The 27,817-nt window shown below is 55.0% G+C and overlaps 5 protein-coding genes across 5 annotated transcripts; 2 read left to right on the forward strand and 3 right to left on the reverse strand.

The window, feature by feature from the left end:
* Nucleotides 1-1,928: 1,928 nt before the first annotated feature.
* CkaCkLH20_00493 (uncharacterized protein) lies at nucleotides 1,929-2,716 on the forward strand (the record flags this gene model as incomplete). The annotated part of the gene is made up of 3 exons (XM_038883213.1): nucleotides 1,929-2,042; nucleotides 2,103-2,318; nucleotides 2,378-2,716. The coding sequence occupies 3 exons, from the start codon at nucleotides 1,929-1,931 to the stop codon at nucleotides 2,714-2,716; spliced, it is 669 nt and encodes a 222-aa protein (XP_038751918.1).
* A 389-nt stretch (nucleotides 2,717-3,105) lies between these two features.
* On the reverse strand, nucleotides 3,106-5,869 carry CkaCkLH20_00494 (cellulose-growth-specific protein; the record flags this gene model as incomplete). The annotated part of the gene is made up of 10 exons (XM_038883214.1): nucleotides 3,106-3,150; nucleotides 3,205-3,259; nucleotides 3,310-3,454; nucleotides 3,529-3,736; nucleotides 3,826-4,004; nucleotides 4,063-4,132; nucleotides 5,048-5,092; nucleotides 5,144-5,367; nucleotides 5,417-5,532; nucleotides 5,583-5,869. The coding sequence occupies 10 exons, from the start codon at nucleotides 5,867-5,869 to the stop codon at nucleotides 3,106-3,108; spliced, it is 1,374 nt and encodes a 457-aa protein (XP_038751919.1).
* Nucleotides 5,870-6,759: 890 nt separating this feature from the next.
* On the forward strand, nucleotides 6,760-13,798 carry CkaCkLH20_00495 (MIT domain-containing protein; the record flags this gene model as incomplete). Its single annotated transcript, XM_038883215.1, has 8 exons — nucleotides 6,760-7,361; nucleotides 8,783-10,641; nucleotides 10,710-10,848; nucleotides 11,340-11,841; nucleotides 11,907-13,006; nucleotides 13,067-13,249; nucleotides 13,308-13,495; nucleotides 13,587-13,798. The coding sequence occupies 8 exons, from the start codon at nucleotides 6,760-6,762 to the stop codon at nucleotides 13,796-13,798; spliced, it is 4,785 nt and encodes a 1,594-aa protein (XP_038751920.1).
* Nucleotides 13,799-14,276: 478 nt separating this feature from the next.
* CkaCkLH20_00496 (serine hydroxymethyltransferase) lies at nucleotides 14,277-16,172 on the reverse strand (the record flags this gene model as incomplete). The annotated part of the gene is made up of 5 exons (XM_038883216.1): nucleotides 14,277-15,421; nucleotides 15,483-15,620; nucleotides 15,681-15,774; nucleotides 15,911-15,967; nucleotides 16,038-16,172. The coding sequence occupies 5 exons, from the start codon at nucleotides 16,170-16,172 to the stop codon at nucleotides 14,277-14,279; spliced, it is 1,569 nt and encodes a 522-aa protein (XP_038751921.1).
* A 1,557-nt stretch (nucleotides 16,173-17,729) lies between these two features.
* Nucleotides 17,730-27,410, reverse strand: CkaCkLH20_00497 (translational activator gcn1; the record flags this gene model as incomplete). Its single annotated transcript, XM_038883217.1, has 6 exons — nucleotides 17,730-17,888; nucleotides 17,971-18,121; nucleotides 18,286-18,555; nucleotides 19,257-19,798; nucleotides 19,848-27,187; nucleotides 27,269-27,410. 6 exons carry the CDS (start codon nucleotides 27,408-27,410, stop codon nucleotides 17,730-17,732), a joined length of 8,604 nt encoding a protein of 2,867 aa, XP_038751922.1.
* Between the last annotated feature and the right edge of the window lie 407 nt (nucleotides 27,411-27,817).

Below are 27,817 nucleotides of genomic sequence, written 5' to 3' on the forward strand. Positions count from 1 at the left end.
GAAAACCGAAATAGCACAAGGGATCTTTTGGGTTTGACGATCAGTTCATGCCCTTGACCTTGCCGACGTGAGAAAGTTACCCAGATACCCTTGCCCGGTCCCGTCATGTTTAGCCACAGCCACGGTGGACCGCCACACTTTTCGGAGTGAGGGGATTCGCATTGGCTCATTTGTCACAAACGCAAACATCAGGATTTCCGCTGGGGATTTGAGCTGGAAACTGAAATCTTTTGAAAGAGCCTCAGGGCGAGAATGTAACGGGGGGAAAATGTGTGGGGTGGGATCGGATCGCGCTCACTTTGCGAGACGCCGAGATGCCGGGAGAAGCCCTGAGGTCATGAGGTGAAAAAGAAGTGCTCTGACCCACGTACTCTGTGGATGGCGCAATGTAATTACATAGTAGTCTTGTAGTGAAAGAAACCCCCGGGAAAAGGAGAGAAATGACTGCACACACAGCCAAGCAGCACAACCAACGTCTGTTCAGTGGTTGACACCGCTGACAGTTTGGCCCCGAATCTGCACATGTCAGGTAACCAGAAGGAAAGAAAACCGCAACCCATCACTTACAGGTTGCAGAAATGACATCACAAGGTACGAGACCGAGCTCGCCTTCGGCCCAGCTCGCGCCCTGTATGTACTCGCAGTTCCTGTGACAGGTTGAGATACCACCGGTTGACTTTGCAGGTGCAAAATTTAAGGTGCACCCTGGACTATTTCCGCGGCTGATCCGTATCAGGACTAGCTCCCGCAGTTAAGGCTGTGGATCTTCGCAGGAAGTGCAGTGTCGGGTGGAGGGTGGAGGCAGCCAAGTCCGCGGCGAGAAAACATCACGACACCGAGACAGCAACGGCGGCGGTACGTACCGGACCATCGGCGCTAGCGTCTGGAATTGGGACCCGCTTCATCCGTCCATGTCCACTATTCCCGGTGCGTCTCCGCTCGTTCTTCGGCCTCGCCTTCAAAGTTCAACCCAGTCTCCCCCAGTCCTGTCCAAAGAAAAAAAAAAACACGCGACTCGTCTCCGTCTCCGGCATCCCGGAATCAGATGGGCCTCGACTCCTGCTGCGCTGCTGGAAAACCTGGCATTTGTTTTGCATTACCCTGCATTGGCTGTCTTTAGCCCACACATTCCAAAAGTCTCTCGCACACACACACATATACGTACAAACATACAGGGTGTACGCACACATACACTACACACGAGCACACACGACACGCACGCACCTGTATCCCAGATGTCCTTTACGATGAACGCGCAGTTACGCCGTACACCCACCCACCCTCGGACGGCCCACCCACTGCCATCACTTCGGAAGGGGGGCCCATCGTTGATCAATTCCTTCCCACCCACCCGTTCACCATAGACCGGCGCGGCACCGAATACCGAATCCCAGATGTTCCCAGATGTTGAACGGCTGGAGATGAGATGGTAGCAGGAGCAGCAGCCTGGCTCCATCGGCGGGCACTCGCTCTCTGCTCAGCCAAAGCCTTGACATTAGCATTTGTCCTCATTGGCCCCTGTGCCGTCGCTACGTACATGTCTTCCCCATGCTTCCATGTTCTCCATAGCCTTCTCTTCCTCTCTAGTGTGCATACCCACACAACCCGGTCTGTTCCTACTAGTCTAGGCTCGTCGTCGCATCTTTCTCACCCTCGGAGATCTCTGGCTCATGATATTCTTCCTCCCGACCAAAACATATATATATGCTGGCCCCGTCCACTCTCGCCTCCCAGATTACGCTACTGCCCTCCACCTCCACGCCTCCTCCAACCCGCGGATCCATCCTTGACACTATCTACCCTTTATTGAACTAGTAATCTGTCATCCTCACTGTGATCTTCTTTGAGCTTCATACTTTGAGCTTCACCTGACTGTCTTACACCTTGACTGCATACGAGGCAATTATTTTACTCTCAACGTTGCCATCATGAACGCCACATCACCGGAGATTCCTCCATACACAATGGCTTCAGGATTCCCGTCTGTGGGTCCCGACAACACAGCATACGACCTCATTGCCTCTCAGTTTGCCGCGCGTATCGTAAGTCTAGAATGTCACTCCCGTGCTCAGAATATTGTCAAACTAATGAATCGTTCACAGGTATCAAATGAGAACGGCTACTGCACCCCGTCATCCTTTTGGTCAGGCCCTCCAAGCCCGACATCAAGCGTCGATACCAACAAACATGAGGCCGGCGACTCCCACGATGAGTGTAGCCACTCTTCAACAAGTGCTGGAGAAAGTCTCGCCGATAAAGTATCCTCAAAAGGCAGACGCTCCAACAGATACAAAAACTGCAGCGAGACCGTGCTCTCGGTAAGTTCACATCAGAGACGCTCCTCACGGCTTGTGTGCACAAGCTCACACTTGTATAGAAACGGCGTGCCCAGAACCGCGCCAACCAGCGCGCCTACCGCAAGAGAAAGGAGCAACGACTGGAGGAGCTCCAGCACCAGATCGACGACATGGCGCAGAAGAACGACGCCCTCTGCTGCGCGTACAGGCTCCTGGCGAACGAATGCTGTCGCCTCCGCGCCGGGCAGATGTGCGAGCAGTCGGCCGCGACCTGGAACATGAACGGCGGCGACCTGATTCTCGACGCGGCTGCCCTCGACGCCTACCGCCCCAACCCCATCCCGATCTCAAGTCCGATCGAAGAGTCATACCTCGACTATCCCGCGACTCCCGACAAATTGTGGAGCCCCTATCCGTGAGCACTTCGCTCTGATGACGGAATTGGCTGTGTGTATGCGTGAATGACTTGGGAGTTATGACTTTACGGTTCTGTTTCGGGGCCGGCGTGGTTTGGGCGAAACTCTTGGTAGATTATGCTTAGGGGGTTCGCGGCGTTGAAGGGAAAGCGTTGTTTACTTTTGGCGGTGGAGTAAGGGTTTTCTTTCCACTTCACTACTATGAGTAATACAGTCGGACGTAGAGTCACGGCGAAGATCCGGCAGCAATGCCATCAGCACTAAGTGCAGCCTTCAAGCAGTTTTGGTATGAACAATCAAAGTCTGTTGATCATCTCAATTGTCTCCCAAGTGCCTCCGTTCTTAAAAGACTGTGACTTGAAATATCTGAGCTGGTTCTCATGATGTGGGCATCAGCATTTTGCCACGGCACCCCCTGGGATGATGTAGGTAGTCGGCTTAGAAGTGTCAGTGACTTCCACCCATGACAAGGTAGTTGGAGCGATACTCACCACAGGATAGTATATGTTGATCAGAATGCCAGGCTCATTGCCCGTGTAAGCACCCCTTGTCGAAGTCAGCTATCATGTCGTATGTAATGCAGATGCAGTACTCACGGAAACCTAACAGTCGGAGAGAACGAGCCTCTGCCTGATCCGGTGACCCTGATCTGGGCGCACGAGATGTAGAACTGGGCTCCGCCCTTGGTACTGGCCGAGTGCAGACCGATCTGTTCGATACGGAGGAGATAGTCCCCAGGGGCTGGCGTCACCAGGTTAACTTCGTGATTTTGCACTAAAAAAAGAGATAGAAATCATCTCAGAGATTGAACATACGAGTGCACGAGGGGATCTGAAAGTTGAACGCGGCCTGGTTCGACGCCGGGAACTTGATCTGGCCATTCCCCGTCTGCGCGCCGAGTTCCCAGATCTTGGCCCATTGCCCGCTGCCATCATACGTAGTCACGTTGGTCGACCCCGCCGGCGAAAGCCATACGATGACGGGACCGTCGTGGTAGATGGACTGGTCCATGACGAAGCCGACCTACGCATGTCAAATGTCAGAGAAACCAAGACGCCGTCCGGGTTGAATCTGCCGTCTGAATGACGGCGGTCAGGGGCAGCAGCACTTACGGTCGCGCCCGCGGAGACGGTGGCGATCTGCGTCTGGGGGCCCGACGACAGACCGCCGGCGTTGCAGACGATGTCCTTGCTCGAGACGTCGGTGACGGGGCTGTTGTGGTTTGTGTTCCTGCGCACGTGGACGTATTCGCCTGTGTTGACGCCTCCTACTACGAGACTGGTGAAGCGGTCTGATTCGTATGTTTGTCAGTATACGAGGAGATGCTTGATGGGTAAGAAGAGACTAACAGTGGGCTGCGGCTAGATCGCAGAAAGCCGCAAAGGCTGCTAGGAGCAAGATGAAGGAACCCATGATGGACTCGGAATTAGTGAGAGGATAGGTTCACTTTGAATTTTGATCGAGATGCCGTGCCTCACAAGCAGCTACCATGACATATGATGCGGATGACGGGAACGGCATGTATAAGTATGCAAACTGATATTGCGTCTATCGGTGTTTTGAGACTTGTGACTGCCGTGAACTGCGATCCCTCTAGCCCCGAAAGCTGTCCGCGGAGAACGATTCCGTTGGTTGCCTGATTAGTCGGGAGGATGTTGTCCAATGTAAAGTGCCGAGACGTTAGGATCCAACCTCGTTGAATATAACCGGGGAAATCTTCCGTGCCACAAAGGGCCTGGCCTCATCCTTTCATTTCAGCCGACTGCGACAGGCGTTCTCGAGGAACAACTTTCGCCAGTCAGTCATATACATCCCAGCCATCTTTAGGTAGCCTTGTGATCACTATTTAAACTGATGTGGTGGGATTTCATCTGTGATATTGAGCTTCGAGGCTCTGATGCATACGAGGGCCAATCGCAACCCCATGCTAGGCACTCTGCCCCTAAACACCGAGGGCAGTATTCGTCTTGGAGTGCGGGCCGAGGTTGTCCAAAAACTTGGCCGAACGAATTCAGTGAAATTGAGTGCATCCTCGAGGGTTTCGTAGGCCAACCTATTGGCGGCCTCCCGGACGGACGGCAAGGGATTTCAAGCAGTAAGTCACTTGCAATGAGAACAGAAATTGTTCATCAATCAATCCATTTTCTCAGATGCGACTTTCGTAGATACCGGAGACCACCCAAACCACTCTGCCTGACAAACTTCCAATCAACAGTCATCGAACACAGTAGTAAGTACACTGTAAATCTACCTTGCTCAAGCCATCACTTAGCAAAGCCACTACAGACGGTCAGCATACTTAGTAATAGACGACAAAACATCGCAGAAACTCACCTCCTTGCCGCCCGGAACGGTGTAAGAGGTGAGGCCGTTGTAGATCTAACAAAGTCATTAGCATTCAGCAAACAGTACTCAGATGACCTCGCGTACGTTTGCGGTGTATCCTGGGTCCGTCTCCTTGAAAGCACCGGGGATATCCAGGGTCGGCGCGAAGGAGCTGGCAGACGCGGAGCTGCCTGTCACGTTGATCTGCGCGCAAGAGATGTAGAACTGCGGAATGCCGGCCGGGTACGGGTTATGGATGGCGAGGGATTGGATGCGCAGGAGGTACTCTCCGTTGGGAAGGCAAGTCGGGATCTTGTGCGAGTAGATTTCTGTTGATGTCAGTTGACGGAGTCCAAAGGGTTTGGAGGCTACTCATACGCGACATGGGCCATGTGGCCTGGCCATTTGAGAAGGTCGGCCCGAAGTCCTTGAACTTGGCCCATTTCCCGGACCCGTCGTAGTCCTGAACATGAGAGGGTGCCTTGGAAAGGAAACTGGAAGGTCTCAGTAACCGTGCTTCATCAGCTTTTTTTGCCGTACTCACAGAGAGATCGGGCCCTGGTGGTAGACTGCCGTGTCCAAGGTGAAAGAGAAGGTGTCACCAGGCTTGACCTGGGTCACAGTCGTCTGAGCGCCGCTGGCACCGCCCTCATTGCATCTCAGATCCTTGGATGTGAGATCCGTCACAGGGGAGTTGTAGTTGGTGTTCTTACGAATGTGCTCGAAAACACCAAACTTTGTGGAGCCAACGCCCAGTTGCTGGAAGATGTAGTGTGCACTAACATCGGAGATGGCTACCGACAGCACAGTGGCGAGAGTCAAGAACTTCATGATGGCAATAAGTTTGGCTTATCTGGAGAGGTCTGGAGTGAAAAGAATCTGGGGAGATATTGGGAGACCAGAGGAATGGGCAGTGAGGCTGCGAAGCTGCATTTATGGTCTTGGGCAAGACAGCCACGAGGATTGATGAAGGTCATCATGGGTCATCTGCAAGACTGAGATGTGGGACGGCTCGGAGCGAGTGCCTCCTTGATGCTACACTGAGATCAGTCTCGGCAGTCGGGGTTTTTCGAGTATGTAGTAGACAACGCTTGCTTTTCCATATTCGGTACCGTTGGTGATAGCGAATCGTTCATCGCGGATTAAATTCCCTTGCAGCTGGAGATGAGCCGGTTGGTGCGTTCTCTTACCAGCAATATGAACGCGGCTTGTTGAGGTATTAAGCGGTACGGGGTCTCTGGAACAGCTCTCACTTCAACTCTTCACAACAATCTAGTTTCTCATTTAGCATAAAAGCCAGGTGCTATAGTCATCAATAGCTTCACGAAGGGAAGGTGATTGATACACGTGACTGCGATGTACAAAGTATCTTTTCCTGATTAATAACTCGACTGCATGACAGAAATGGCAGGTTGTCTCGTAAGATGGCGTTACATAATCACTGAACAGCGGCAGTGCACGGAGCCGCACAGTTGTCTTGGCTGTCGTCGCATCGGGCGTCGAATTAGGGGGCGCTGTAGGCTAACGCAGCGCAGCGCAAGTCAAACGCAGACAGGCACACTGCACAAAGCAAACACCCCCCGTCCCGGCCTCCTGGATCCAAGGAATCTGTCTGTACCTTTCCAATGCGGCGGAAGTGGCAGCGGACTGGCTTGGTAGATCAGGTCGACGTCTCTGGCTAGACTCAACTTTCTTCACCTTAACACCCGAAGGCGCACAGGATGCCCTCACCTCCGGCCAGCACAACGACCTCCTTTCCGACCGCAGGTCCGTCGCGGCAACAGCACCAGCAGTACCGAGACCCTCAGCAGCAGTACCAGGACCACCACCACCACCACCTCCAGAACCACCAAGGATCGTCACAGACTTACGGATACCAGAAGCAGCACAGACTGTCCAGGTCCTTTCCCACCTCTACGAGTCACTTGGCCGCCCCTCGCTACCCAACCCCGACCGGCACACGCTCCGACCGACAGCAGGCTCCGGTCTCATCCTCGCTTGGACTTGGTTCTCGTCTCGACACTGGCTCTGGCACTGGCACTGGCTCTGGCACTGGCACTGGCTCTGGCTCTGGCTCTGGCATTGGCATCGGCATTGGCACATCCTTCTCGCGAAAGACCCCGTCACCTCTCCCCCGAACTTCGTCGCTTCTTCCACCCCCACAACTCGCCCCGTCGCAGTCCTCGACGACCCAGTTCGATGCTTTGAACCCCGACGCCGCCATCGATCCCGACTCGTACCTGCGAGCCCGACCGACAACTTCTCATTCCCGATCAAGCAGCGCTGCTCTGTCGACTGACGGTGTCAGGAACCTGAATCGCTGGTCTGCCTCCACCGCTTCGAGTCGAGCATCTGGCCCGAACCATCACGCATCCAGTTTTCATGCGCGCCGTGTGAGTGTGGATGCTTCCTCTTTCCTCGCAAACCAGTCACCGCAAAGACTTCCGCGAACGAGACGACGATCCAACTCTAGCGACGCCTCCCGAGGTCCATTTGGCGGTGGGAGCAGGCTGCGCGGGTACTCTCCTCCAGGACCGACACGCGCTGGGGGTTTGTCGACTGTATTCTCGACCAATCCTTTGGACTATACCCCTGCGACTGAGCCGACCGCCTCGAGTGCGCAGCCGAGTGCATCTCGAGCGTTCGGGGGTGGCCACTTTGCTGAGCAAAACCAGCCCTGGGATGCGTTCACCGGCCAGGGTCGGAGTGGATCAGTTGAACAGCCGCCTCGTACAATGATGCAATCCGATCGAAATGGAGAGGCCTACGACTCAAGGGGCCATTCCCGTAATCGTTCGCAGGCTGCGAAGGGGAGTAGCGACACCACATCCTCGAGGCGTAGTGACAAAGGCAACAAGCCACCCTCTCAAAAAGCCATGCTTTCGCGAGCCCTGCAGAAAGCGAACACCGCGGTCCAACTAGACAATGCGCAGAACTTTGAAGGCGCACGGCAAGCCTATGCTGAGGCTTGCGAGTTGCTGCATCAAGTCTTGGCGAGAACATCCACCGAGGAAGATAGGAGAAAACTTGAGGCAATTGTAGGTCTTTTTGCTGAGAACTTCTCGTAATCACGAGTGCTAATTGATAACAGCGTCGCACATACACTAGCCGCATTGAAGAACTGGATCAAATGGCCCCAATCCAGGTTCCAGAGGGGAAAGCACTGCCTGCCAGACCCGAGAGTTTAGGCTTACGACTAAACCCCAGCCTTCAGTTTGATGATGATGACGATCTGGAGGAATCGGGTGGCCTCGAGACTGCGGCATTGAATAGGATTATCAAAGATGGGAGTCGAAGCTCACCTAACTACGGTGGTTCTGGGTTGCCCATTTCACGAATGCAGGGGCTTGCCGAGCCGCCAAGGAGCATTTCGGCAAGGACTCCTGAACAATATCCTCTCCAATCCTCGTTCTCACGCTCGCCACTTCGAGAACGCACCTCGGACGACCATCTCATATTTCAGATACCTACAGATGATGCGAACTTGCCCCCGCCGCTCTCACCTCGTAGGCCTGCTTCACCCAAGCTTGACGGCAGAAGTAGTCCCGACGCGCCTGTCAGGTCGGATTTCTCTCTTCCTGCAACCCGTATAGGACAGAGCCCAAAATCCAGACATATCCGAGACACGAGTCGTGAATCCAACTCATGGCTAGACCCTATTGATGAATCAGGGGGCTCGAACTCCTCCGTTCATTCTCGTTCATCCTCGATGAAGGTGCGGCGGAAACATATTCGCGCCCCAAGTGGTGCTACCGAAGCCGAGTTCGATGCCGCCTTGGACGCGGCTGTGGAGGCAGCATATGACGATGGTTACGAGCCCATGGACTTTTCAGACCAAGAAGCTTCCTACGTCTCTGACGACCAAGTTGTGGCGAATGCTTTGCGCAAGGTGGAGCTAGCTAAAGAACGCGTTCGCCAAACAGAAAGAGAAGTCTTTGAGCAGGCAAACGGGAGGGACCAAAAGCCACAAGAGCAGCCACAATACGATGGAGACGTAACGCATGAGGATTTCTATGATGACGGTTCCTCCGATGAGGAAGAACGCATCTTGGAGGAGATGACACGCGGGTACTCCATCGATGACTTCTCCTTCACACAAGGAACACGCCAACCTCCAGCACGAAACTCTGGCTCCAGTGACGTTGCCCATGGGTCCTGGCAGATGCCTTCGTCCTCGAATACCGCGGCTGGCGGTGACGTCTCTTCATCACCAACCGATGCATTCGCCGCGGCAAACTTCCCCAGAGCTGGCAGCTTTGCGGCGCCACCTCCAGTGCAGTCGCTGCCCGAGTTGCCAGCCAAACCTACTCTGTCTGGAGCTGCGTTTGAGCCTGGACAAACTGTTAGGAGCAGGCGAATGTCGGGCCAAAATCCAAAGCAGCTCAAGATCGAGACCACCAAACTTTCCACATTCGGCGATCCCGGGCGGCGGTTCAGCGTTGCGCAGCCGAATGACCGTGATCAGGGGGTCGATTTCAACCGTCAAGATTCTGGTGCCCCGAACGGCGGAAATGGGGCGATGTTTAGACCGTACTCGCCCCCTGAAGGCGTCAGTCCAACTCAGCCAGTGCCTCCGACGCCTCCCCCTCTTGGTCATCGAAGTCGCGACAGTGAAGATTTCGCTGGAAGTCATGCCGGTTCTCCAATGTTCAAACCGACGCTGAGGAAGAATTTCTCATCTAACAGCTTGAGAAGCATGAAGAATAGGAACATGTCACTATCGAATTTGGAGGACGCCTCAGATATGTCGCCAGGCACGCCCCTCAGCAGCGCGTTCGGTATCAACGGCAGACATCCGCCACTGCCAACACCTCTAGCGGCGGCATTCCGTGACAAATTCTCGTCAACTTCTGCCGGGGGCATGTACTTGTTTGATGACTCTCTTCACTCCCCGCAAAGCCCTGGATCGCCGAATGAGGATCAGGTAGATGCCCCGGCGTCGCTGGAACCATGCCCAACAGATTATATGTTGCGGCCTTTCTGGCTGATGAGGTGCCTGTACCAAACATTGGCTCATCCTCGAGGTGGATATCTGAGTAACAAACTCTTTGTCCCCCGGGATGTATGGAAGGTAAAAGGCGTGAAGATCAGGAACGTGGAAGACAAAGTGGCGACTTGCGACTATCTCACAGCGGCGCTGCTCAAGCTGGCGAGGGTGGACACTTTGGATGCAGATGCTGTGCTCGAGGAGATGCAGTCGCTAGAGAACATTTTGGAACAGGTTCAGGCCAGTCTGACCCGAAAACTGGGAACAGAGGTTGGCGTGCAGACCTCCAACGTTATCTTCCGGGATGCTTCCAACTCAGCCGAGATTGAAGCGGCGATCAATGTTCCGCGCTCGGCGAGCGTAACGGGCAAGTCGTCTTTCTCATGGCGAAGGTTAAGGTCCAAGGGCTCGGCGGCAGGGTTGAACAATTCTTTCAACGCGAAAAGCGCTGGGCCAGACAGTGGCAAGGAGTCTCCCACGTTAGAGACATTGCCGATGACAGAACACCCGACGAGCAAGCCTGCAAAGCGAGACCCAACCAGCGCTCAATTCACCGGGCCGAACGCAAACTACATGGGTTCACTTGCACGGCTATTTGACGCCGCTCAGACAATTGGTAAGTCTTCCTGATGGAAATCTGTTCATTATAATCAAACAGAGCGTATACTAACGCAGTGATCGCAGATCAAATTGCTCGTCAAGTTGAGGATCCCGGACTCAGGCACGCCGACAAGACACAAGTCGGGCTCGAGCTCTGCACTAGGCACGCGGCCGAGTTCTTTGGCTTCTTCATCTGTCGATTTGTTCTGTCCGACCTCAGCATGTTGCTGGATAAGTTTATCAAAAGGGGAAGTGAATGGGTGCTCGCATGAGGTGATGACACATGAGTCGCGATACGAACTGTTCATATGGGAAACTGAGGGCGGCATGATTTGAGCGTCTGATAGAGCGTATGCATGAAGCAACGTGTTTAACCTATGCATTGGAAGTGGCGAGGTGTTCTTGTTCGAACGAAGCCGGATGCGTATAATGGCGATGAAGTTGATGATAGTCTTGGGAAGGCCACGACGTGCACAAGATACCTTTTTTTTTTCTATCTACCCACAACCCCGTACCTAAGCAAAGCTGTATCTACTCAAACTAGATATCTAATCAAAGTATGGCCCGGCGATGGCGTCGATGACCGGAAATGTTTCTCGTTGCCTGAGTATTAATTAGCCTCGGTGAGCGTGTAGGTATAACTCGGTCTAACATCCAATCGGAGGTGTAATGGACTACACCGAGCCCCACATGAGCTTCAACCGTTCGGTCAAGCCTTTCTCTGGCGCATGTCAAGCAACGACGACACTCGACAACCAACTTTTGGCTCTGGCGCTTTACGAACCCCGAGTCGGACTCGCTCGATGCCGAGAATTCCAACTTGATGCGCAGCCCCCCAGCGACAGGCGTGCGCTTCGTGCGGGACCGTCTGGTCGGTGTTCCACGCCACTTGCGACCATTTTGCACCCCGAATTCGAGTCCGTACCGCCGTCACATTCTCGCCCAGACGACGAGGACGACGCAGTCCTCACAAACTTCAGCATGGAACCAAAATTCTAGTCGAGCATTTCACTGCGCCATACCGTTACTGGCGAAACCTCCGCCTCCTTCCCGGTCTGCTCTGGCCCTGGAGGAGCGCATCCTAGCCATCCCGATCGAACGATATCGCAACTTCTGCATCGTTGCACATATCGACCATGGGAAAAGCACACTTAGTGACCGCCTGCTCGAGATCACCGGCACCATATCCGCCAGCGATGCGAATAAGCAAATTCTGGTACGCCTCAACACCCAGTACCCTGTGAATACTCTTAACTGACCGAATCTCTTGCCATCCTCTAGGACAAGCTCGACGTAGAACGAGAACGAGGCATTACCGTCAAGGCCCAGACTTGTACGATGTTATACAATTATAAAGGCGAGGACTACCTGCTGCACCTCGTTGACACGCCGGGACACGTTGATTTCCGCGCCGAGGTGACGCGGTCCTACGCAAGCTGCGGCGGCGCCCTGCTGCTTGTCGACGCCAGCCAGGGCATCCAGGCCCAGACCGTCTCCAACTTCCACCTCGCCTTCGCACAGGACCTCGCCCTCATTCCCGTCGTGAACAAGATCGACATGCCGTCCTCGGACGTGCCCCGCGTTCTGGAACAGATGAAGACCTCGTTCGAGCTCGACCCCGCCTCCGCGGTGCTGGTGTCGGCCAAGACAGGCAAGAACGTGCCAAACATCCTGCCCGCCGTTGTGGAACAGATCCCCCACCCGGTCGGCGACGTCTCGAAACCCCTGCGTATTCTGCTGGTGGACTCCTGGTACGACAACTTCCGCGGCGTCATCCTCCTCGTCCGCGTCTTCGACGGCCAGGTCAAGGCCGGCGATAACCTCGTCTCGTTCGGTACGGGGCAGAAGTATACCGTGGGCGAGGTTGGCATCCAGTACCCGAACGCCGTCCCGCAGACCGTCCTGCGCGCCGGCCAGGTCGGATACATCTTCTTCAACCCGGGTATGAAACGCATCCAGGACGCCAAGTTGGGCGATACCTTCACAAAGGTCGGACTGGAGGATACCGTCGAGCCGTATCCTGGTTTTGAGGAGCCGAAGCCGATGGTTTTCGTCGCCGCGTTCCCTACGGACCAGAGCGACTACACGCGTCTCGCGGACAGCATCAGCCAGTTGGTACTGAACGACAGAAGTGTCACGTTGCAGAAGGACTACTCCGAAGCCCTGGGAGCGGGCTGGCGTCTGGGGTTCCTCGGCAGCTTGCACTGCTCCGTCTTCCAGGACCGTCTGAAGCAGGAGCACGGCGCCAGCATCATCATCACAGACCCCACCGTTCCGACGAAGGTCGTGTGGGCTGACGGATCCGAGACTGTCTATCAGAACCCGGCCGAGTTCCCCAGCCAGGACGAACACCGCATGCGTGCCGCGACCGCCTATGAGCCGTGAGTATTCACCCCCGTTCCCACCGCGTCAGCGAGAAGCCGTGCCTGACAACGGCGCAGATTTGTATCCGCCACCATAACCCTCCCCGAGGAATACCTAGGCCGCGTCATTGAATTGTGCGAGAGCCAGCGCGGTGAGCAGAAGAGCCTCGAGTTCTTCCACACGACGCAGGTCATTCTCAAGTACGATATCCCGGCCGCGCAACTGGTCGACGACCTTTTCGGTAAGCTCAAGGGCGTAACGTATGTTTAGACTCCCACTCCGTTCTCGGGAAGCAAAAACTGAAGAGTCGGAAAACAGCAAGGGCTACGCGAGTCTGGATTACGAGGACGCCGGATGGCGACCGAGCCAGCTCACGAAGCTGCAGCTGCTTGTCAACAAGCAACCCGTCGACGCCATCTGCCGCGTGATCCACACGTCCCAAGCCGAGCGTCTGGGCCGGCAGTGGGTTACCAAGTTCAAGGAGCACGTCGATCGTCAAATGTTTGGTGAGTTTCTGAATGCTTTTCTCTAACAACCCTCCCCCCCTGTAACGAAGCCATGTTCAAAAGGGAGCTAATCGTCCGGCGTTTCCAACAGAGGTCGTCATCCAAGCGGTGGCCGGACGGCGTATCGTCGCCCGCGAGACCATCAAGCCGTTCCGCAAGGACGTCCTCGCCAAGCTGCACGCCGCCGACGTCACCCGTCGGAAGAAGCTGCTCGAGAAGCAAAAGGCCGGCCGCAAGCGCCTGCGTGCCGTCGGTAACGTGGTCATCGACCAGTCCGCTTTCCAGAGCTTCCTCGCCAAGTGAGGTAGGGCCGGCGTCGTGCCATGCTGTTCATATCGCGTCGGCTGGCTACTCTGCTGTGGCCGTGAGTCGGTCAGCAACATGCCTCGTCCCTCTTGTGTGTATAAACGTGTAAAATACCATTCTATATAAGATACCAAATCTAGATGTTGCGGCATGGTCTTCGTTATACATGGTTGTTCACATGGGCAATCACTCATGTTTCATAGTTTCTGCGGCTGACATTATGCTTTCTAAGTCCAGGGATATGGATATAATCGTCTGGCATGAAGGATGGCTGGCATGATTTGCTAAAATTTCTGCAATGGCTACCGTATATAAAACATGGATCAAAATATGGAGAGGCACAACAGCTCTCTCGCGGCCTGGAAGCATTCAAGGCCCCTTAACGCCAAAATGGAACATTGCCTTTCCCTCATATTCCGGGTGCATCAGTGCATGTCCATCGTCCCTTCATGAAACCCGGGCCTGGTAACTCGGCCTAAGAGCGGACATCCCACGGCAGCGGGTATGTGCCTACCCAGTCGGCCACTTCCGACTTGAGCTGAACGATCTCGGGATCCGTTTCTCCATCACCGAGGTGCTCCATGAAGTGTCTCAGCAGACCGGGCTTCTTCTCTCCCTTCTCCTCGGCCGCCTTCTTTGCGCTCTTATCTATGCGGACGGCGATGGTGACGGCCCGGTCGACGATATCGGCGACACGGCCGAAGTCCTCCTCGCTGAATCCCCTCGTCGTCATCGCCGGGGTTCCCATGCGCAGACCACCCGGCACCAGCGCTGACCTGTCGCCGGGAACGGTGTTCTTGTTGGCTGCGACACCAACGAGCTCCAGTACACGCTCAACACGGCTACCGTCGATGCCTTGCGGCTTCAGGTCCGCCAGGACGAGGTGGTTGTCGGTGCCGTCCGAGACGAGTTTGTAACCCAGACCTCCCTTGTCCTTGGGCGCACCCAATCTCTGAGCAAACGCCTTCGCGTTGGCCAGAACCTGGGTCTGGTATGCACGGAACTCAGGAGCCTGAGCCTGCTTCAACGCCACAGCCAGGGCGGTGATGGTGTGGTTGTGGGGGCCTCCCTGGTGGCCGGGGAAGACGGAGCTGTTGATGGGTCCTTCGAGGTTGTACATCTCGTCCTCCTTCTTGGCGTTCTGTCGGCGCACACCCTTGCGGAAGAAGATCATGGCACCGCGAGGTCCTCGCAAGCTCTTGTGGCTGGTGGTGGTGACGATGTCGGCGTAGCCAAAGGGACCGGGCATGACCTTGGCTGCTACCAGACCAGAGATGTGAGCCATGTCGGCAAGAAGGTATGCGTTGGTCTTGTCGCAAATCTCGCGCATGCGCTTGTAGTCGATAAGTCTGCTGTAGGCGCTGGCTCCGGCCACAATGACCTTGGGGCGGTACAGCATGGCCAGCTCCTCCAGCTTATTGTAGTCGATTTGGCCGGTGGTCTCGTCCAGCCTGTAGGGAACGGTTTCGAAGTACTTGGAGATGGCGGAGATCTTCTTGGTTGGTGTTTGGTACCCGTGGGAAAGGTGACCGCCGTGGGGCAGGTCCAATCCCATGAGACGGTCGTGGGTGTTCATCAGGGCGGAGTAGACGTACAAGTTGGCGGGGGCACCGGAGAGAGCTACAATTTGAATTAGCAACTGATAAAGGGAGTCACGGAGTGTAGAGCAGGCCATGCGCACCCTGTACGTTGACGCCCCATTGCTTCGCATCAAGGCCAAAAGCCTCAAGCGCTCGCTGCTGGCAGAGACGCTCTGCTTGGTCGATGAACTCGTTTCCGCCGTAGTATCTTGCGCCGGGGTAACCCTCGGAGTACTTGTCTGTCCAAAGCTGTCAGTTGATTCTTCCAACGGAGTCTACTGGTGCCGGAAGTCGCCTACTTTGCATCACACTGCCCAAGGCATCGAGGACGGCCTGGGAGGTGAAGTTCTCGGAGGGGATAAGGTTGATAAAGTGCTTTTGTCTCGTTTTCTCCTACAAACATGTACACTATCAGCGACAAGACTATAAACGGCATAGAGGGATCGCGCGGCGAGCTGGCATGATAGTCGAGTATCATGGACGTTGGCGGAGGCGGGGCTCATTGGGTTGTTATTCGATGTCCCCGTACCTTCTCGATGATGTCAAAGACGGCCGGATCGGCTTGCTGTAGTTTGGCAGATAACAGCTGAAGAGCCAGGACAGTCAGTATATCGTGGAAACGAATCTGGGAACAATTGCAGAGTTGCGCAGCGCACCTGTTGCTGACCCTCGAGGCTTGTCGTCGAAATGCATCTGCTCACGCCACTCGCGCGAGGCAGAGCTGCCGGAGCTGCCCCTCTCGGCAAGCATCGCAGGGCGCGAGATGCGCCTCGAAAGACGGAAGACGACATGGTAAACCGTTGGCGAGATTCGTAAGAGGAGAGGGGGAATCGACTATCGTGAAAGCGGGTGTCGGGCGAGGTGAATTGGAGGAAGTCGTCGAGAGCGGTAGGCGACGGCGAGCAAGATGGTCTTAGTCCAACACGGGAGCTACCTCACTACCCCAGCTGGAAGGCAAATAGACTATGATGTACATGTAGCTACGCACAGTTTGGTGGGGGAACCGGTACATATGGCAAGGGGCTGGTCATCGCTGCTCGGTATCTCATCCGTTGGCCAGCGGTTAGGGAACCGAGCTGGCTGGCGGTTGGCGCCGGCTTCGGCTCCCCGACATCACTGTGGTTCGTTCTTTATCAGCTTATCTGGACCGCCGCGTCCCCCAGGAAAGCGCGGTGTGGAGAAGCTGTTGTTGGCCCGAATGGCAGCAGGGCGCCAGCTTGGAACAGTAAGCAGGGCACGGCCCCTCGGTACGGGCCCGCCAGGATCCACACCCAGCTTCGGCTTGCCCTTTTTTACGCGGCATCGCGGCCGAAATTTTACTCTTTTCCTTCTTCTCTTCTTCACAACTAAATTGGAGATGACGAGCACGCTGTCTACATATCGGCTCTTCCGCTTCGGCGGGTGCATGCTGAAATGTCCTGGCACACCTCACCACATTTTGAGGGACAATTTGAAACAATCTGATCCAATCCATGGTTGTCGTTCTTGACACTCTTTTTTCTCTCCCTCCTGGACGGCCGGACGATGGATGGGGGTCCCATTTCAAAGCGCGCTTCTCTTTTCGCCCGACGCACAAGTGTGGTCAAGGTATCCATGGTCGTGTCTGGCCCGAATGTCATTTAAATGGATAGATTACTTTGCTTGTGTGCTATATTCAGTCGCGGTCATTTCGCGCCTGGGCTAGATAGATGGCGTCGGCCACCTCTACTTCTGCCCTGTCCGTGAATTCCTGTCCAAATTTCTCTGTGGGCTCAAGTCCCGGGCGCACCAGGGCCATGAACCCGCAGCATAGCATCATGCAAGGGTCGACGGGGCTTGCTGCCCGTTGCGTCACTGCACAAGATCACGATAATTGACGAGTTTCCTGGCGTGTGAAATCGGGCTGTTGATGGAGCCCGATTCGCCGAAATTGGGACATCGTCGAGATGCCCAGTCCGCTGTGTGCGCTGTTGTGGTGATATTCATCGCTCCGGGTCTATCGTCGAGTCCACTGCAGGGCGACTACAGCTCCCCTCGTGTGTATGGTTCACGTCGTGCTCAATGCCAAGTCAGACATCGATGGAATCAGAGAATTGTCCAGGACGCGCCGTTCTGAATTTTATGCGGGTTGACACACAAACAATCAGGTCACGCAGAAAGGTCTCACGCAAAAGATGCCAAATGTAAACCAGGTAAAGATTGCTGCTGCTCATTTTTCATGCCCGTTTTGCCATGTCATCGATTTCCATTTTTCAACTACATGCCAAAGCCCTGCTGCGACATTAGGACCAGTAGGACGTAAAAAAAGAAGACCCAACCCGATGACTCCGAATGCAGCCGCCTAAGGACCGAGATCGAGATGTGATCGTCTATTTGGTCTTCTCCTCGCCCTCGCCCATCAGAGCGTTCCGCTTCGCCGCCACTCTCTCCTGCTTGCGCTCGCGGGCGGCCTTGGTCTTCGCACGCTTGGCATCCATCTCGTCCTTAAGAGCCTTCTCGCGGGCCTTCTCGGCCTTGGCACGGTGAATCTGGAAGAGGAACGTCAGCGTATTGTCCGCCTACCCGTTAAGGGATTCGGCCCCTGGTGGGATCTGAGATGTCATGACTTACGTGCTCAACGAGAGCACGCTTGTGCTTGAAGGTGTTACCCTTGCTGGCGTGGTAGAGCTCGTGGTAGAGGTGCTTGTCGATCTTGCCGGAGGCACGGTACTTGACGAGGAGACGGCGGAGGACACGGAGGCGGCGCATCCAGAGGACTTGGCTTCATCGGGAGTCAGCACAAAATCTCCACAACAAACACGTGCGGCCCGTGGTATAGCTTTTCCAGAGACATCTCGGGGGCAGAGTATTACGCCCAGCCCGCGAGACACCGCCGCAAAGATCTATCCCACAAGCCGACCGTTGGGAGTGTTGGTGTCGACGAACCTGGGCATACGAGCCTCGGCGGTACCCTTGCGCTTACCGAAGCCACGGTGGCGACCGATGCGGCGAGCGAGGTTCAGCTCACGAGCACGGGACCTCGAGTGCATGGTGACGGGCTTGCGGATGATAAGGCCATCGGAGATGAGCTTGCGGACGGTCTGGCGGGAGTTGGCGTTGGAGATCTCGTTGACCTCGTTGGGGTCGAGCCAGATCTTGCGCTCACCGCAGCCGATGACCGACGCGGCGAGGCGCTTCTGAGTTCGCAGATTGACCCTGAAAAAAGCAGTCGCAATCAGCCTTGGTCCCTGACGGTGATAACAATTGCATCTGCATCCTCCTCCATCTCCATCCGAGTTCTCAGTCGTCGTGTGTTTCGGTTCGTCGCCTCCGTATGTTCCGGGTGCCGCAGCGACCGAGAATCGGCGTCCCCGGTGCACATAACGACGGAAATCTCATTGGGAATCGGAATTGCATGCAGTGGTATGTGCTGTCGTGATAACTTACATCTTGAATGTTGTCCTAGTCGATGGTCGTACCTACCGGGGGAGTCGAGGAGTTGGAAAATTGAGAGGGGTTGACGCTCGAATATTTCTCTCAGGAGGAAAGTCAGAAGCGGTGCGGACTGCGAGTGGGGCCAAGTTTGGAGCCAGTGTGTGCTAAGCGAGGGCTCTGAATGATTCATGCCGTCACGTGATGGGCCAACACAGCTCAAAATATTGGTACGTACTGGTCGTTCGTTTGCTGATACCCATTCTTTTTTCTAAGAACCCTTGGGTTCGTATCTTATCGCGGCACTTCAGACAAACCAACCAAACAAGCCCGGTCTGACCTTGAAGAGTTCAAAAATTATCATCGGGAAAGCTGTGACCTTGGTGGGTCACTACAGGAGGTCACCGTTGAACTGTCAGATGCTTGAAAACAACTTGTAACTTTTGTAGATTTCATCATCCGTCCGACATCTCTACAGTATTTACTTGCCAAAAACGTCCTCGCCAACATCCACCTTGCCCACGCTCCAGATCTCCTTCTCATCTTCCACCTCGTCATTGGACAGACCCAGACCGCCCTGGCCGCCCTCAGCCTCTCTACGCTCCCGTACCTGAGCTCCTAGTCGTAACGTGACGCGCTTGAAGTAGTCTTGCATGCTCCTCTTCGTGTTTGGCGGCAGGTTGGCGCCGTCCATAAATTTCTCGAAGACCTTGCTCTCATCATCTGCTACGTTGAACAGAGCCACAAATGCTGCCTCTGCGGCCAACTTGACAGGGATGACCGGGTCTCGAACGCTGGAGAAGATGGGTCCCGCCAGCAATGGCAAGTGCGGGCGAACCATATCCATGTTGACGCGGCTCATGGTTCGAATGATGACCAACGCTAGGCGGCGAGAATCGACAGAGTTGCCTGGCTGAATGACGCCTGCGAGCGCCTCGAAGATCTTCTTATTTGAGTCGAAAGTCTTGGGTGACTCCGAAAGCAAGTATTTGCCTGTGGCCAGGATGAGGTTGTCGGCGATGAAAGGCTAAGTCTTGTGTTAGCAGCTTAGTGATAGGCAGAATCGGTCCACTTACATGTTTGTTGGACATGCCCTGGCAGAGGAGATCAGGCAGGTCGTCCACCAAAGAACTTTCTAGGAGGCTTCGCGGGGACTCGACCAACACGGCATTCAACGCAAGAGCCGAGGAATGGCTCAAGTGATTAGTAACTACCCGGTTCTTCAACAAGCCGTTGGCCGCCTCCTCCGGCACGTTCTTAATCAGTGCTCCGAGCAGCTTGGCGTTGGTGATTGTCATTGCGTCGTCTCTTTCGTCTGTGTCCATGTCGATGAGACCCAAGACGGCAGCCCGTGACGTCTCTCCCATGTTCGCACCTGCCTTGCTGATAACCTCGTACAAAGCGCTCAGCATGGCAGTCTTGACGCCTGGGTCCGATGTCTTCGATCCCGTAACCAGTTCGGCAATCAGGGGATCAATGCGTGGCGTGTACTTGATGAGCGTGCCCAAAGCCTTGGCTGCGCGAGCACGGAGAACCTCGCTCGATGTGTCTGCCAAAGACTTTGCGAAAGTACGTTGCAGCTGGGGCAGGAAAGGCTTGAGTGCCGTAGGCATCTTCTCCAAAAGGTTGTTGAGCGTCAGCAAGATAGCAGACTTGACATCCGTGGATCTCTCGGACACAACACGAATAAGAGGACCCGTGATCTGAGTGACAAACGGCTTGAGAGATGCTTCACTCGTCCGGTCGACAATGTCAGAAATGGCAAGGGCGGCTTGTGTTCTCTGCTCAGGGGTACCGTTCATGAGACCCTGCAGGAAAATCGGCAACACAGCGTTGATACCCTTGGGAAGCTCAAAGCCTGGCAAATTGACACCAGCAACTCCAACTTGTTGAAGAGCCTGCCTGGTGGAGGTAACCAAGCCCTCCATCTCCTCCTTTCGAAGCTTCTTGGTGAACTCGCTAAGCGCAGTCCAGGCTCCCTTGACCACGTCCTGGTCTCTGTCATCAAAGGAGTTGAGCAGTGATCGGACGATATCCTGGTTGTACCGTGAGTAGTCCACATCGGCTGCGGCGAAGAACTTGGCCAAGTGCTGGGTTGTGATAGCACGTCTGCGGTGGTCGTCGTGCTTGGTGAGCTGGAGCAAAACATTCATGACAGTGTTCAGTCCGTCGTACTCATCGATAGACAAGATGACGGTATCGAACGAGTTCTCGAGGTCTTCTCTCAAGGATTCATCCTCGCAATTGATGATGTTGTCCATCAAAGAGTTGACAATATTCGGCAGACGACGATTCATGGCACCACCCGCGACCCGAGACAATGAGGCAAGAGCCTTGGCATTGAACGCAGAAATGGGAGGAGTAATAAGCGTGGGAATGAGGTTGGGGAGGATGATGTTGGAGCGGGTGGTTTCGGTGAGGAGCGTGAGCAGCGCCGACAACGCATTGTCGGCATTCTCCTCGGATCGCAGGAGGTTGAGCAGGTACGGGAGAACCTGGTCCACGGCCCTCTTGCCAAGGATCTGCTGCAGGGAGTCGAATGCCTCCGCCGCGGCTTCTCTGACGTCTTCATCCGAGTCGGTAAGAGCGGTTCTGACAACAGAGATGAGGGTCTTCTCGTGGTCCTCCAAGGCGTCTTCAGAAGCCGATGAAATGAGCTCCTTGAGAGCAAGACAGATACCCTGCTTTGCGTCCGTGTCGGTTGATGTCTGCAGACCCTCTTCGAGAGTGGGCAGCAACGTAGACAAGACTCCGTCGCCGGCCTTGCGGATCAACTCGCCAAGAGCATTGCTGGCAATGACCTTGTGCTCCATGTTCGAGCTTCCGAGACGACGAATGATAAGCTGAGTAAGAGTCGGGACCAGCTCCTTGAGGATGCGAGGGCTGGAAACCAGTGCCTTCCAGACACTGATAGCAGCGGAACGGACGGCGTTGGCGGTATCGCAGCGGCAGACGTAGAGGGCCGAGAGAATCTTGTTTCTCTTGTCTTCTCCAAGGGCTTCACGAAGGGAAGCTCCGGCCTCCTTGGCGCTCTCTTCGTCATCTTCGTCATCCTCCGTCTTGCCACTGATACCGGTGAGGTTGAAGAGCAGGTCACCGACGAGCTCAACGGAACTGAGACGAATGCGGTAACTGTCGTCGGCCAAACCACGCTCGAGCTCGGGAAGCAGGAGATCAACGGCGCGGACAGCGAAGTTCTTGACGAGCAGACGACCAGCCCGAAGAGCAGTCTCGCGGATTGACTCAACATCATCGGCAAGACCAGACAAAATGGGCGGAATGATTCTGCCCAAGTAGTTTGCGAAACTGTTGCCAAAGCATACAGGAAGGAAGATGAAGAGGGACATGAAACCTTCCCGAACGGCAGACTTCGAGGACTCGACATTCTGCAAAATGGTAGGAAGGATCTCTTCCAGTCTGGTGGTTCCCAAACCTGCGAGGACCTCGCTGAGAGCCTGGGCGGAACCAAGACGATCGCCAGCACCATTGTCTGCCTTGAGGGTTTGCATGAGCCCGGGAATGAGATCAGGCAGGGCATCTTCGCCCAGTTTCTCAACCAAAGAGCCAAGGGCCCTGGAGGCTGTGGCACGGGTAGTGGGAACAGGATCGACAATTGCGAGCTTGAGTCCTGCAACGAGAACCGGCAAATGGGAGATCAAGTCCTTGCGCTCGGTCAGATGGGCAAGACTGCCAATGACCTGAGCGGCCTTGCGTTTGGTGTTGGATCGGTCGCCCAGACCGCGCTGCAGAATTCTGGTAACCAGAGCAAGCGAGGGAGAATCGAGATAATGGACGAACTGGACCTTGATCAAAGCGTCCAAAGCCTCGTCGGTGTACTTCGTCGGGTCGCTAAGGGCCTTGAGGAGAATATCAACCAGACCCTTGATTTCAGGATTGTTGATGACCTCGCCGAATCTCTTCAAACTCTTATTTGCGGCGGAACGAACCTCTTTGTGACTGTCGTTCAAAACACCAGTAAGAGGAGGAATGATGTCAGGAAGACTCTGGGCCAGCTGGTGGGGGTCAAGGTAGGCCATGGCTCCAAGCAAGTCGCAAGCTCCCTTCTTACTGCGCCATTGGTCATCATCCAAGCCATCCAGTAGGGTTGGCAAGATTTTCTTCACACCGTAAGAGCTGAGCTTCGCGAAGCAAGCTTTTGCAGCAGCCAGGCATGAGTCGCGAACGTTGGCGTTCGCATCACCGAAACCAGTCAGCAGTTGAGGGACGATCTGGATGACATATGGCTCAAACAGACGGCCGAGGATTGTTGACAGCAGTTCGTAAGCCAGGAGGGCAGCTTCTCGCTGGTTGACCTCCTTCTTGTTCTCTATGGCCCCTCTCAGTGTCATCAGAATCCGCTGCTCTTTCAGGGATGAGATACCGCGGCCTTGGACTAGACCGGCCAGACCATAGGCAGCGCCTCGTTGCTCGGCATATTTCTTCGAAGTCAACAATGTCTCGAGAACTTGCTGGAAATACTTTGATGATTTATCGCCGTATGCACGAGTCAGAGGTGGTAGGCACTCCGCAATGGCGTACTGAACAGTCTCCGATGGCGTGCTGAGGGTCGCCAGCAGTCTCTCGATGACAATAGGAAGCTTGGAGTCGCCTGGGTTCAAATGACGAGCCAGGGCACCGTACATGATGATGACGGCTTCGTTGACACGGTCCGCAGCTTCAGAGTTCTTGTCTGGGCCCTCGAGCGTACGCTCAAACACCTTCATTAACTTTTCAACCATGCCCTTGCCGTGGATGTCGATCGCGCGAATTGCCGCATCGAGCATCTCGCTGCGAACATTGCCATTCTGATCACCCAACGGCCCCCTCTCGATGAGGAATTCGAAGAAAGGGTCAAGTTGCTGTTTGCCCATGTGTGGCGCGAGCTCCTTGAATGCGGATCCGCGGCCGTGTCGTGCCTCCCACGGGTCTGCGAGATTGGTCTTCTTAGGCATGCCGTAGGCGTCCAACTCAGGAACTCGCGGCTTGGCCAGCTCAACATATGAAGCCTTGAGAGTTTCCAAGATTGGCTCAAGAGTCGACTTGTGAGCACCGCAAGCCTCCGCCAGCGACCGGGCAGCAGCCCTTCGGAGTTGACCATCAACGCTGTCCAGGTAGGGCAGCATCTTGGCCGGAACCTCGGGGGTCAACTTGAAGTCACTCTCCTCCCATATTTCGCGGCCCAGCTCGATGTTCTCCTCAACATCATCATGGCAAGCCAGCCAGATTTCATCGGAAAAGTCAAGGTCGCTCATATCAACATCGGAGCTGATTGCCTGCAACACAGTGGTTCTGACGCTGATTTGGGGAACAATGGTTCCTTTTGCCAACACTGCGATCTCCGCGGGAACCATGTTTGGTGCAACGCATCGAACCATGTCGGCAAAACAGTCTCTGACAACCTTGTAGTGCTGAGTGTATTGTTGCATGGCTGAAATGAGGGATGAGAGTATTTGAGCTCGAGGGATCGCCTGGTCCTCGCAAGTGATGGTGTGGAAAGAAAGGATTTCGATAGCAAGGACCAGTTGCTCGTCGGGTGATGAGCCAAAACCACCACTCTCGAGCACGGTGAAAACAAGCGACAGGGCGTAGATGAAGGACACCGTGTCGAAAGGACGCTGCTCACCAGCGAAGCGCAGGCGATAGAGCACTCTGGTCACAAGCTCGTCAACAGGCTCTTGTTTGTAGTCCTCAGGAAGTGCAGTAACGCCACGAGCACGCAGCGTCGCAATGCCAACAAATTGTTTCATCGCGCCGAGGCGACTGGTAGTACGCTCGGAGCAAGCCAGGTAGGCAAGAGACGCGGCGTCACCTGTGAGTAGACTGGCGCCAGCATCGATCACATCGAGAAGAGCCTTGATTGCAGGTGCCATCCAGTGAGTAGCTTCAGTCGGCGGTCCAGTTGCGAGGCTGTGGACGATACCGATACCACGGAACAGCCTGGCCTCCAATCGACGGACTGACTCTCGGATACCTGATTCTTTCTGAAGCTGGGCCTTCACCTTAGCGGCCTCATCTGCGGTCAATTTCTTTTGTTGGCCCTTTTTCTGAGCCAACTGCTCCCTCAGCTCCGCCTCCCACTTCAAGATGTCGTAATCCTTATTATTCTTGTCGGGGACAGCTGTCTGAGCCTTCTTTGCAAGAACATCAACGAAGGCAGTTCCCTCGGGCGTCCGGAAAATGGCAGCTTCCACGGGGCCAATGCTTCGCAGTTCCTCGGGCTCCAAGTCCTGCTCAATGATTTGTACAATACGAGTCGTCATAGTGTCTGGTGCCACGAAGGCAAGCTCAGCAGCGGCGTTGCAGGCGGCCTTTTTGACAATATCGGACTTCTGTTCGATAGACGTTTTGTCAGTGATTTCTTTGATCAGGTCATCCTCCAGCTGGCGTGCCAGGTCTCCTGGGTCCTTCTCAACGCGCAAGCAGAGCTCGATCCAGCTGGCTCGAGGGACCAGATCCTGGCGAGCGAGGACGAGAAGCGAGCAAAGTTGCTTGCTAATCGCAGCCTGAACAGCGTCCTTTTGGCCTTCTGGTATATCCTTAGGACTGATGCAAATTGTACGCAGAACAATGTGGAGGTTCTTGCTCTCAGACTTGGACAGAGCTGCTGCGCTATCCTTGTCACCCGCCTCCAGAGCTTCAAGCCAATGCCAGATGCCGCCAACGACGGCCTGGGAAACCAAAGCTGGACGGCTGGCATAGACATGGGACAGACTGTCCATGGCAGCTTGGCGGGCCTTGGGGGTGGCCACTGACGAGCAGATGATGAAGATGAAAGCCTCGGCCCAAGCGATCGACACGGATTCGGGAGTCTTGTCAGACAAATGCTCGGACGCAGCCGACAAGGCGCGGGAGAACCAGATGAGTTCATCTTCGACAGTAATTTTCCCGTAGACGCGAGGGTTCAGCAGAAAAGAAGGCTTCGGCTCCAGAGCGAGACAGTGGTTCGTGATGGAGATTTTCGACAGTGATGACTTGACAGCCGCAGAAACATTGCTCTGCTGTGACCATGAAGTAAGGGTTGTGACGATGAATGCGCCGACAGTCAGGTTATTCTGAGCGGCTGCTAGAGGGTTGGCAACGACCTCGTTGAAGGTGTCCAGAAGCTTGGGCAAGACAGCCTCGGCGAACTTGATTGCTGCTGGAGAGAGCTCACCCGAACTCTTTGAAGCGTTGAAGATCTCACCAACGCGAAGGAGCCAGATTCGACGTGAGGTGAGCTTTTTGTCCGAAACACCCTTGATGCATGTATCCACAACCGGCTTCGCGACTTCTGTGTCATTCTGTACGAGGTACCCAGCCGATCTAGCAAGAGCCGATGTCTCAACGGTAAGAGCAGCCTCATTTCCTTCTTTGGCTGACACAGCGGCCAAAGCTGTAGCAATCTTGTCGGCTGTAGTTTTGGAGAGGGGAACAGCATCGAGCATTTCGCAATGGAGGATTCTGTGGTCTGCTGACGCCAACTTTCCGCCTTTGACAGGGGCAACGATTTCTTCACAAATCTTCTCCAGAGCCTTCTCATCCCGACTTTGAGCTGCCAGTGCGTTGAAAGCCTTGACGGCACCACTTCGAGTATTGACATTGCTGGATTTAACGTTGGACAGAATCGGCTTCAGGAGCTTTCCTAGCAAGATTTGCGCAAGATCGAATTCCTTGGGAAGGCCGCGGACCAGAGGGATGGTGACATCGCTGAGAACGATCTCGGGGGCACGCAATAAGCCTTTTTCCAAAGGAGGGATCACTTCCTTAGCAAGTTCTTCGAGGCTCACGAAGTCGAGGAAGAAGTCGCGAAGACCTGACGCGATATGTTCAGGAATGGCAGTGCGCGAGCCAATGATTTCTCGGGTGTAGAAAGTGAAGTATTGCGGCTTTTGGGACTCAAGGAAAGGCTTGACAGCGGGAATCCTCGAGCTCACGCCAGCAATGATACCGAGAAGAGGCGCGTTCTTTGCAGAAGGCTGCGCAGCCTTGGCCGTCAGAAGTTGGACAGCATCCTTGAGGGCCTTTTCGGGATTCTGGTGTGACGTGAATAGCTTGCGCAAACCTCTGCGAGTTACCACGATTGCGGAATTGGCCATTTCCCTCTTGGCAGCAGGCTGAAGGCACTTCTCCAAAGTATCGGCAAGACCCAGAAGGATCTGTGAAGCCAGCTTGTCCCATTCGGATGTGCTCGCGAGGTGCTGCATAAGCAGACTGCACCATTCAACCAGGACGAAGGCATTGCTGGCGGCGATTCCCTGCTTTTGCGACTCTGCGCGCACGGCAGTAACGAAGGCGGAGAGAACGCCAGAGTCGAGGCCCTTGGACAGGATGGCGGAGAGACATTTCTGTACGGCAAGTCGGGAGGCTCGGTCGGTGTAGAAGGCATGTGTCCAGAAGAGTAGCTGGATAAGTTTGCGGACCAAGGCCGGGTCGATGTCTGCGCCGGCAACAACAAGTCAGCTTTGAAGGCCAATACGATGGGCGCATGCTAGGTTGAAATGATAATAGGGAAAACTACCTGTGTTGGATATTTTGTCCTCAATGGTCCGCAGATGAGGTATCCTGACGGAGGTAGAGGATGAGGTCAAGGCTGCTCTAGTGGCAGCGAAGTCGAGATCGGCGGGGGCAGAGCCGGAGCCATTGACGACGACTTCAGTCATTTTGGCGGGATTGGGGCCGTGCAAAAGATATCATTGGGGGCGAGTCGACCAGCAATGCGGTCGACAAGCAGTATGTGGCGGAAGGGTTTGCACGTAAAGAGGATGAACTGGTTGAGGCCTGGGAGTGAAAGTCGGATGAAGTCGCCGTTCGTGCCAAAAAACGAGGCAGAATTGGATGGCAGTTGAGGCCACTTGGGGTTGGGGTACCTGACGGAAACATGCGAGGGGCGGTGGAATCAGGTCACTTCAGCCGGGCAAAATAGGTACCTCACTTTCTACACCTCAGTGGACGACAGCTGCAGCTCCAGCGATTTGGGCAAGGCGACAGTGAGGTCAAGCGCCTGATGCCTGACATGGGATGCGTCCCGTCCCTCTAGGGTTGTGTGGCCCAGCGCTCACACTGGCGG

Source organism: Colletotrichum karsti (genome assembly GCF_011947395.1).
Source record: "Colletotrichum karsti strain CkLH20 chromosome Unknown Scaffold1, whole genome shotgun sequence".
Lineage (NCBI taxonomy): Eukaryota > Fungi > Ascomycota > Sordariomycetes > Glomerellales > Glomerellaceae > Colletotrichum > Colletotrichum karsti.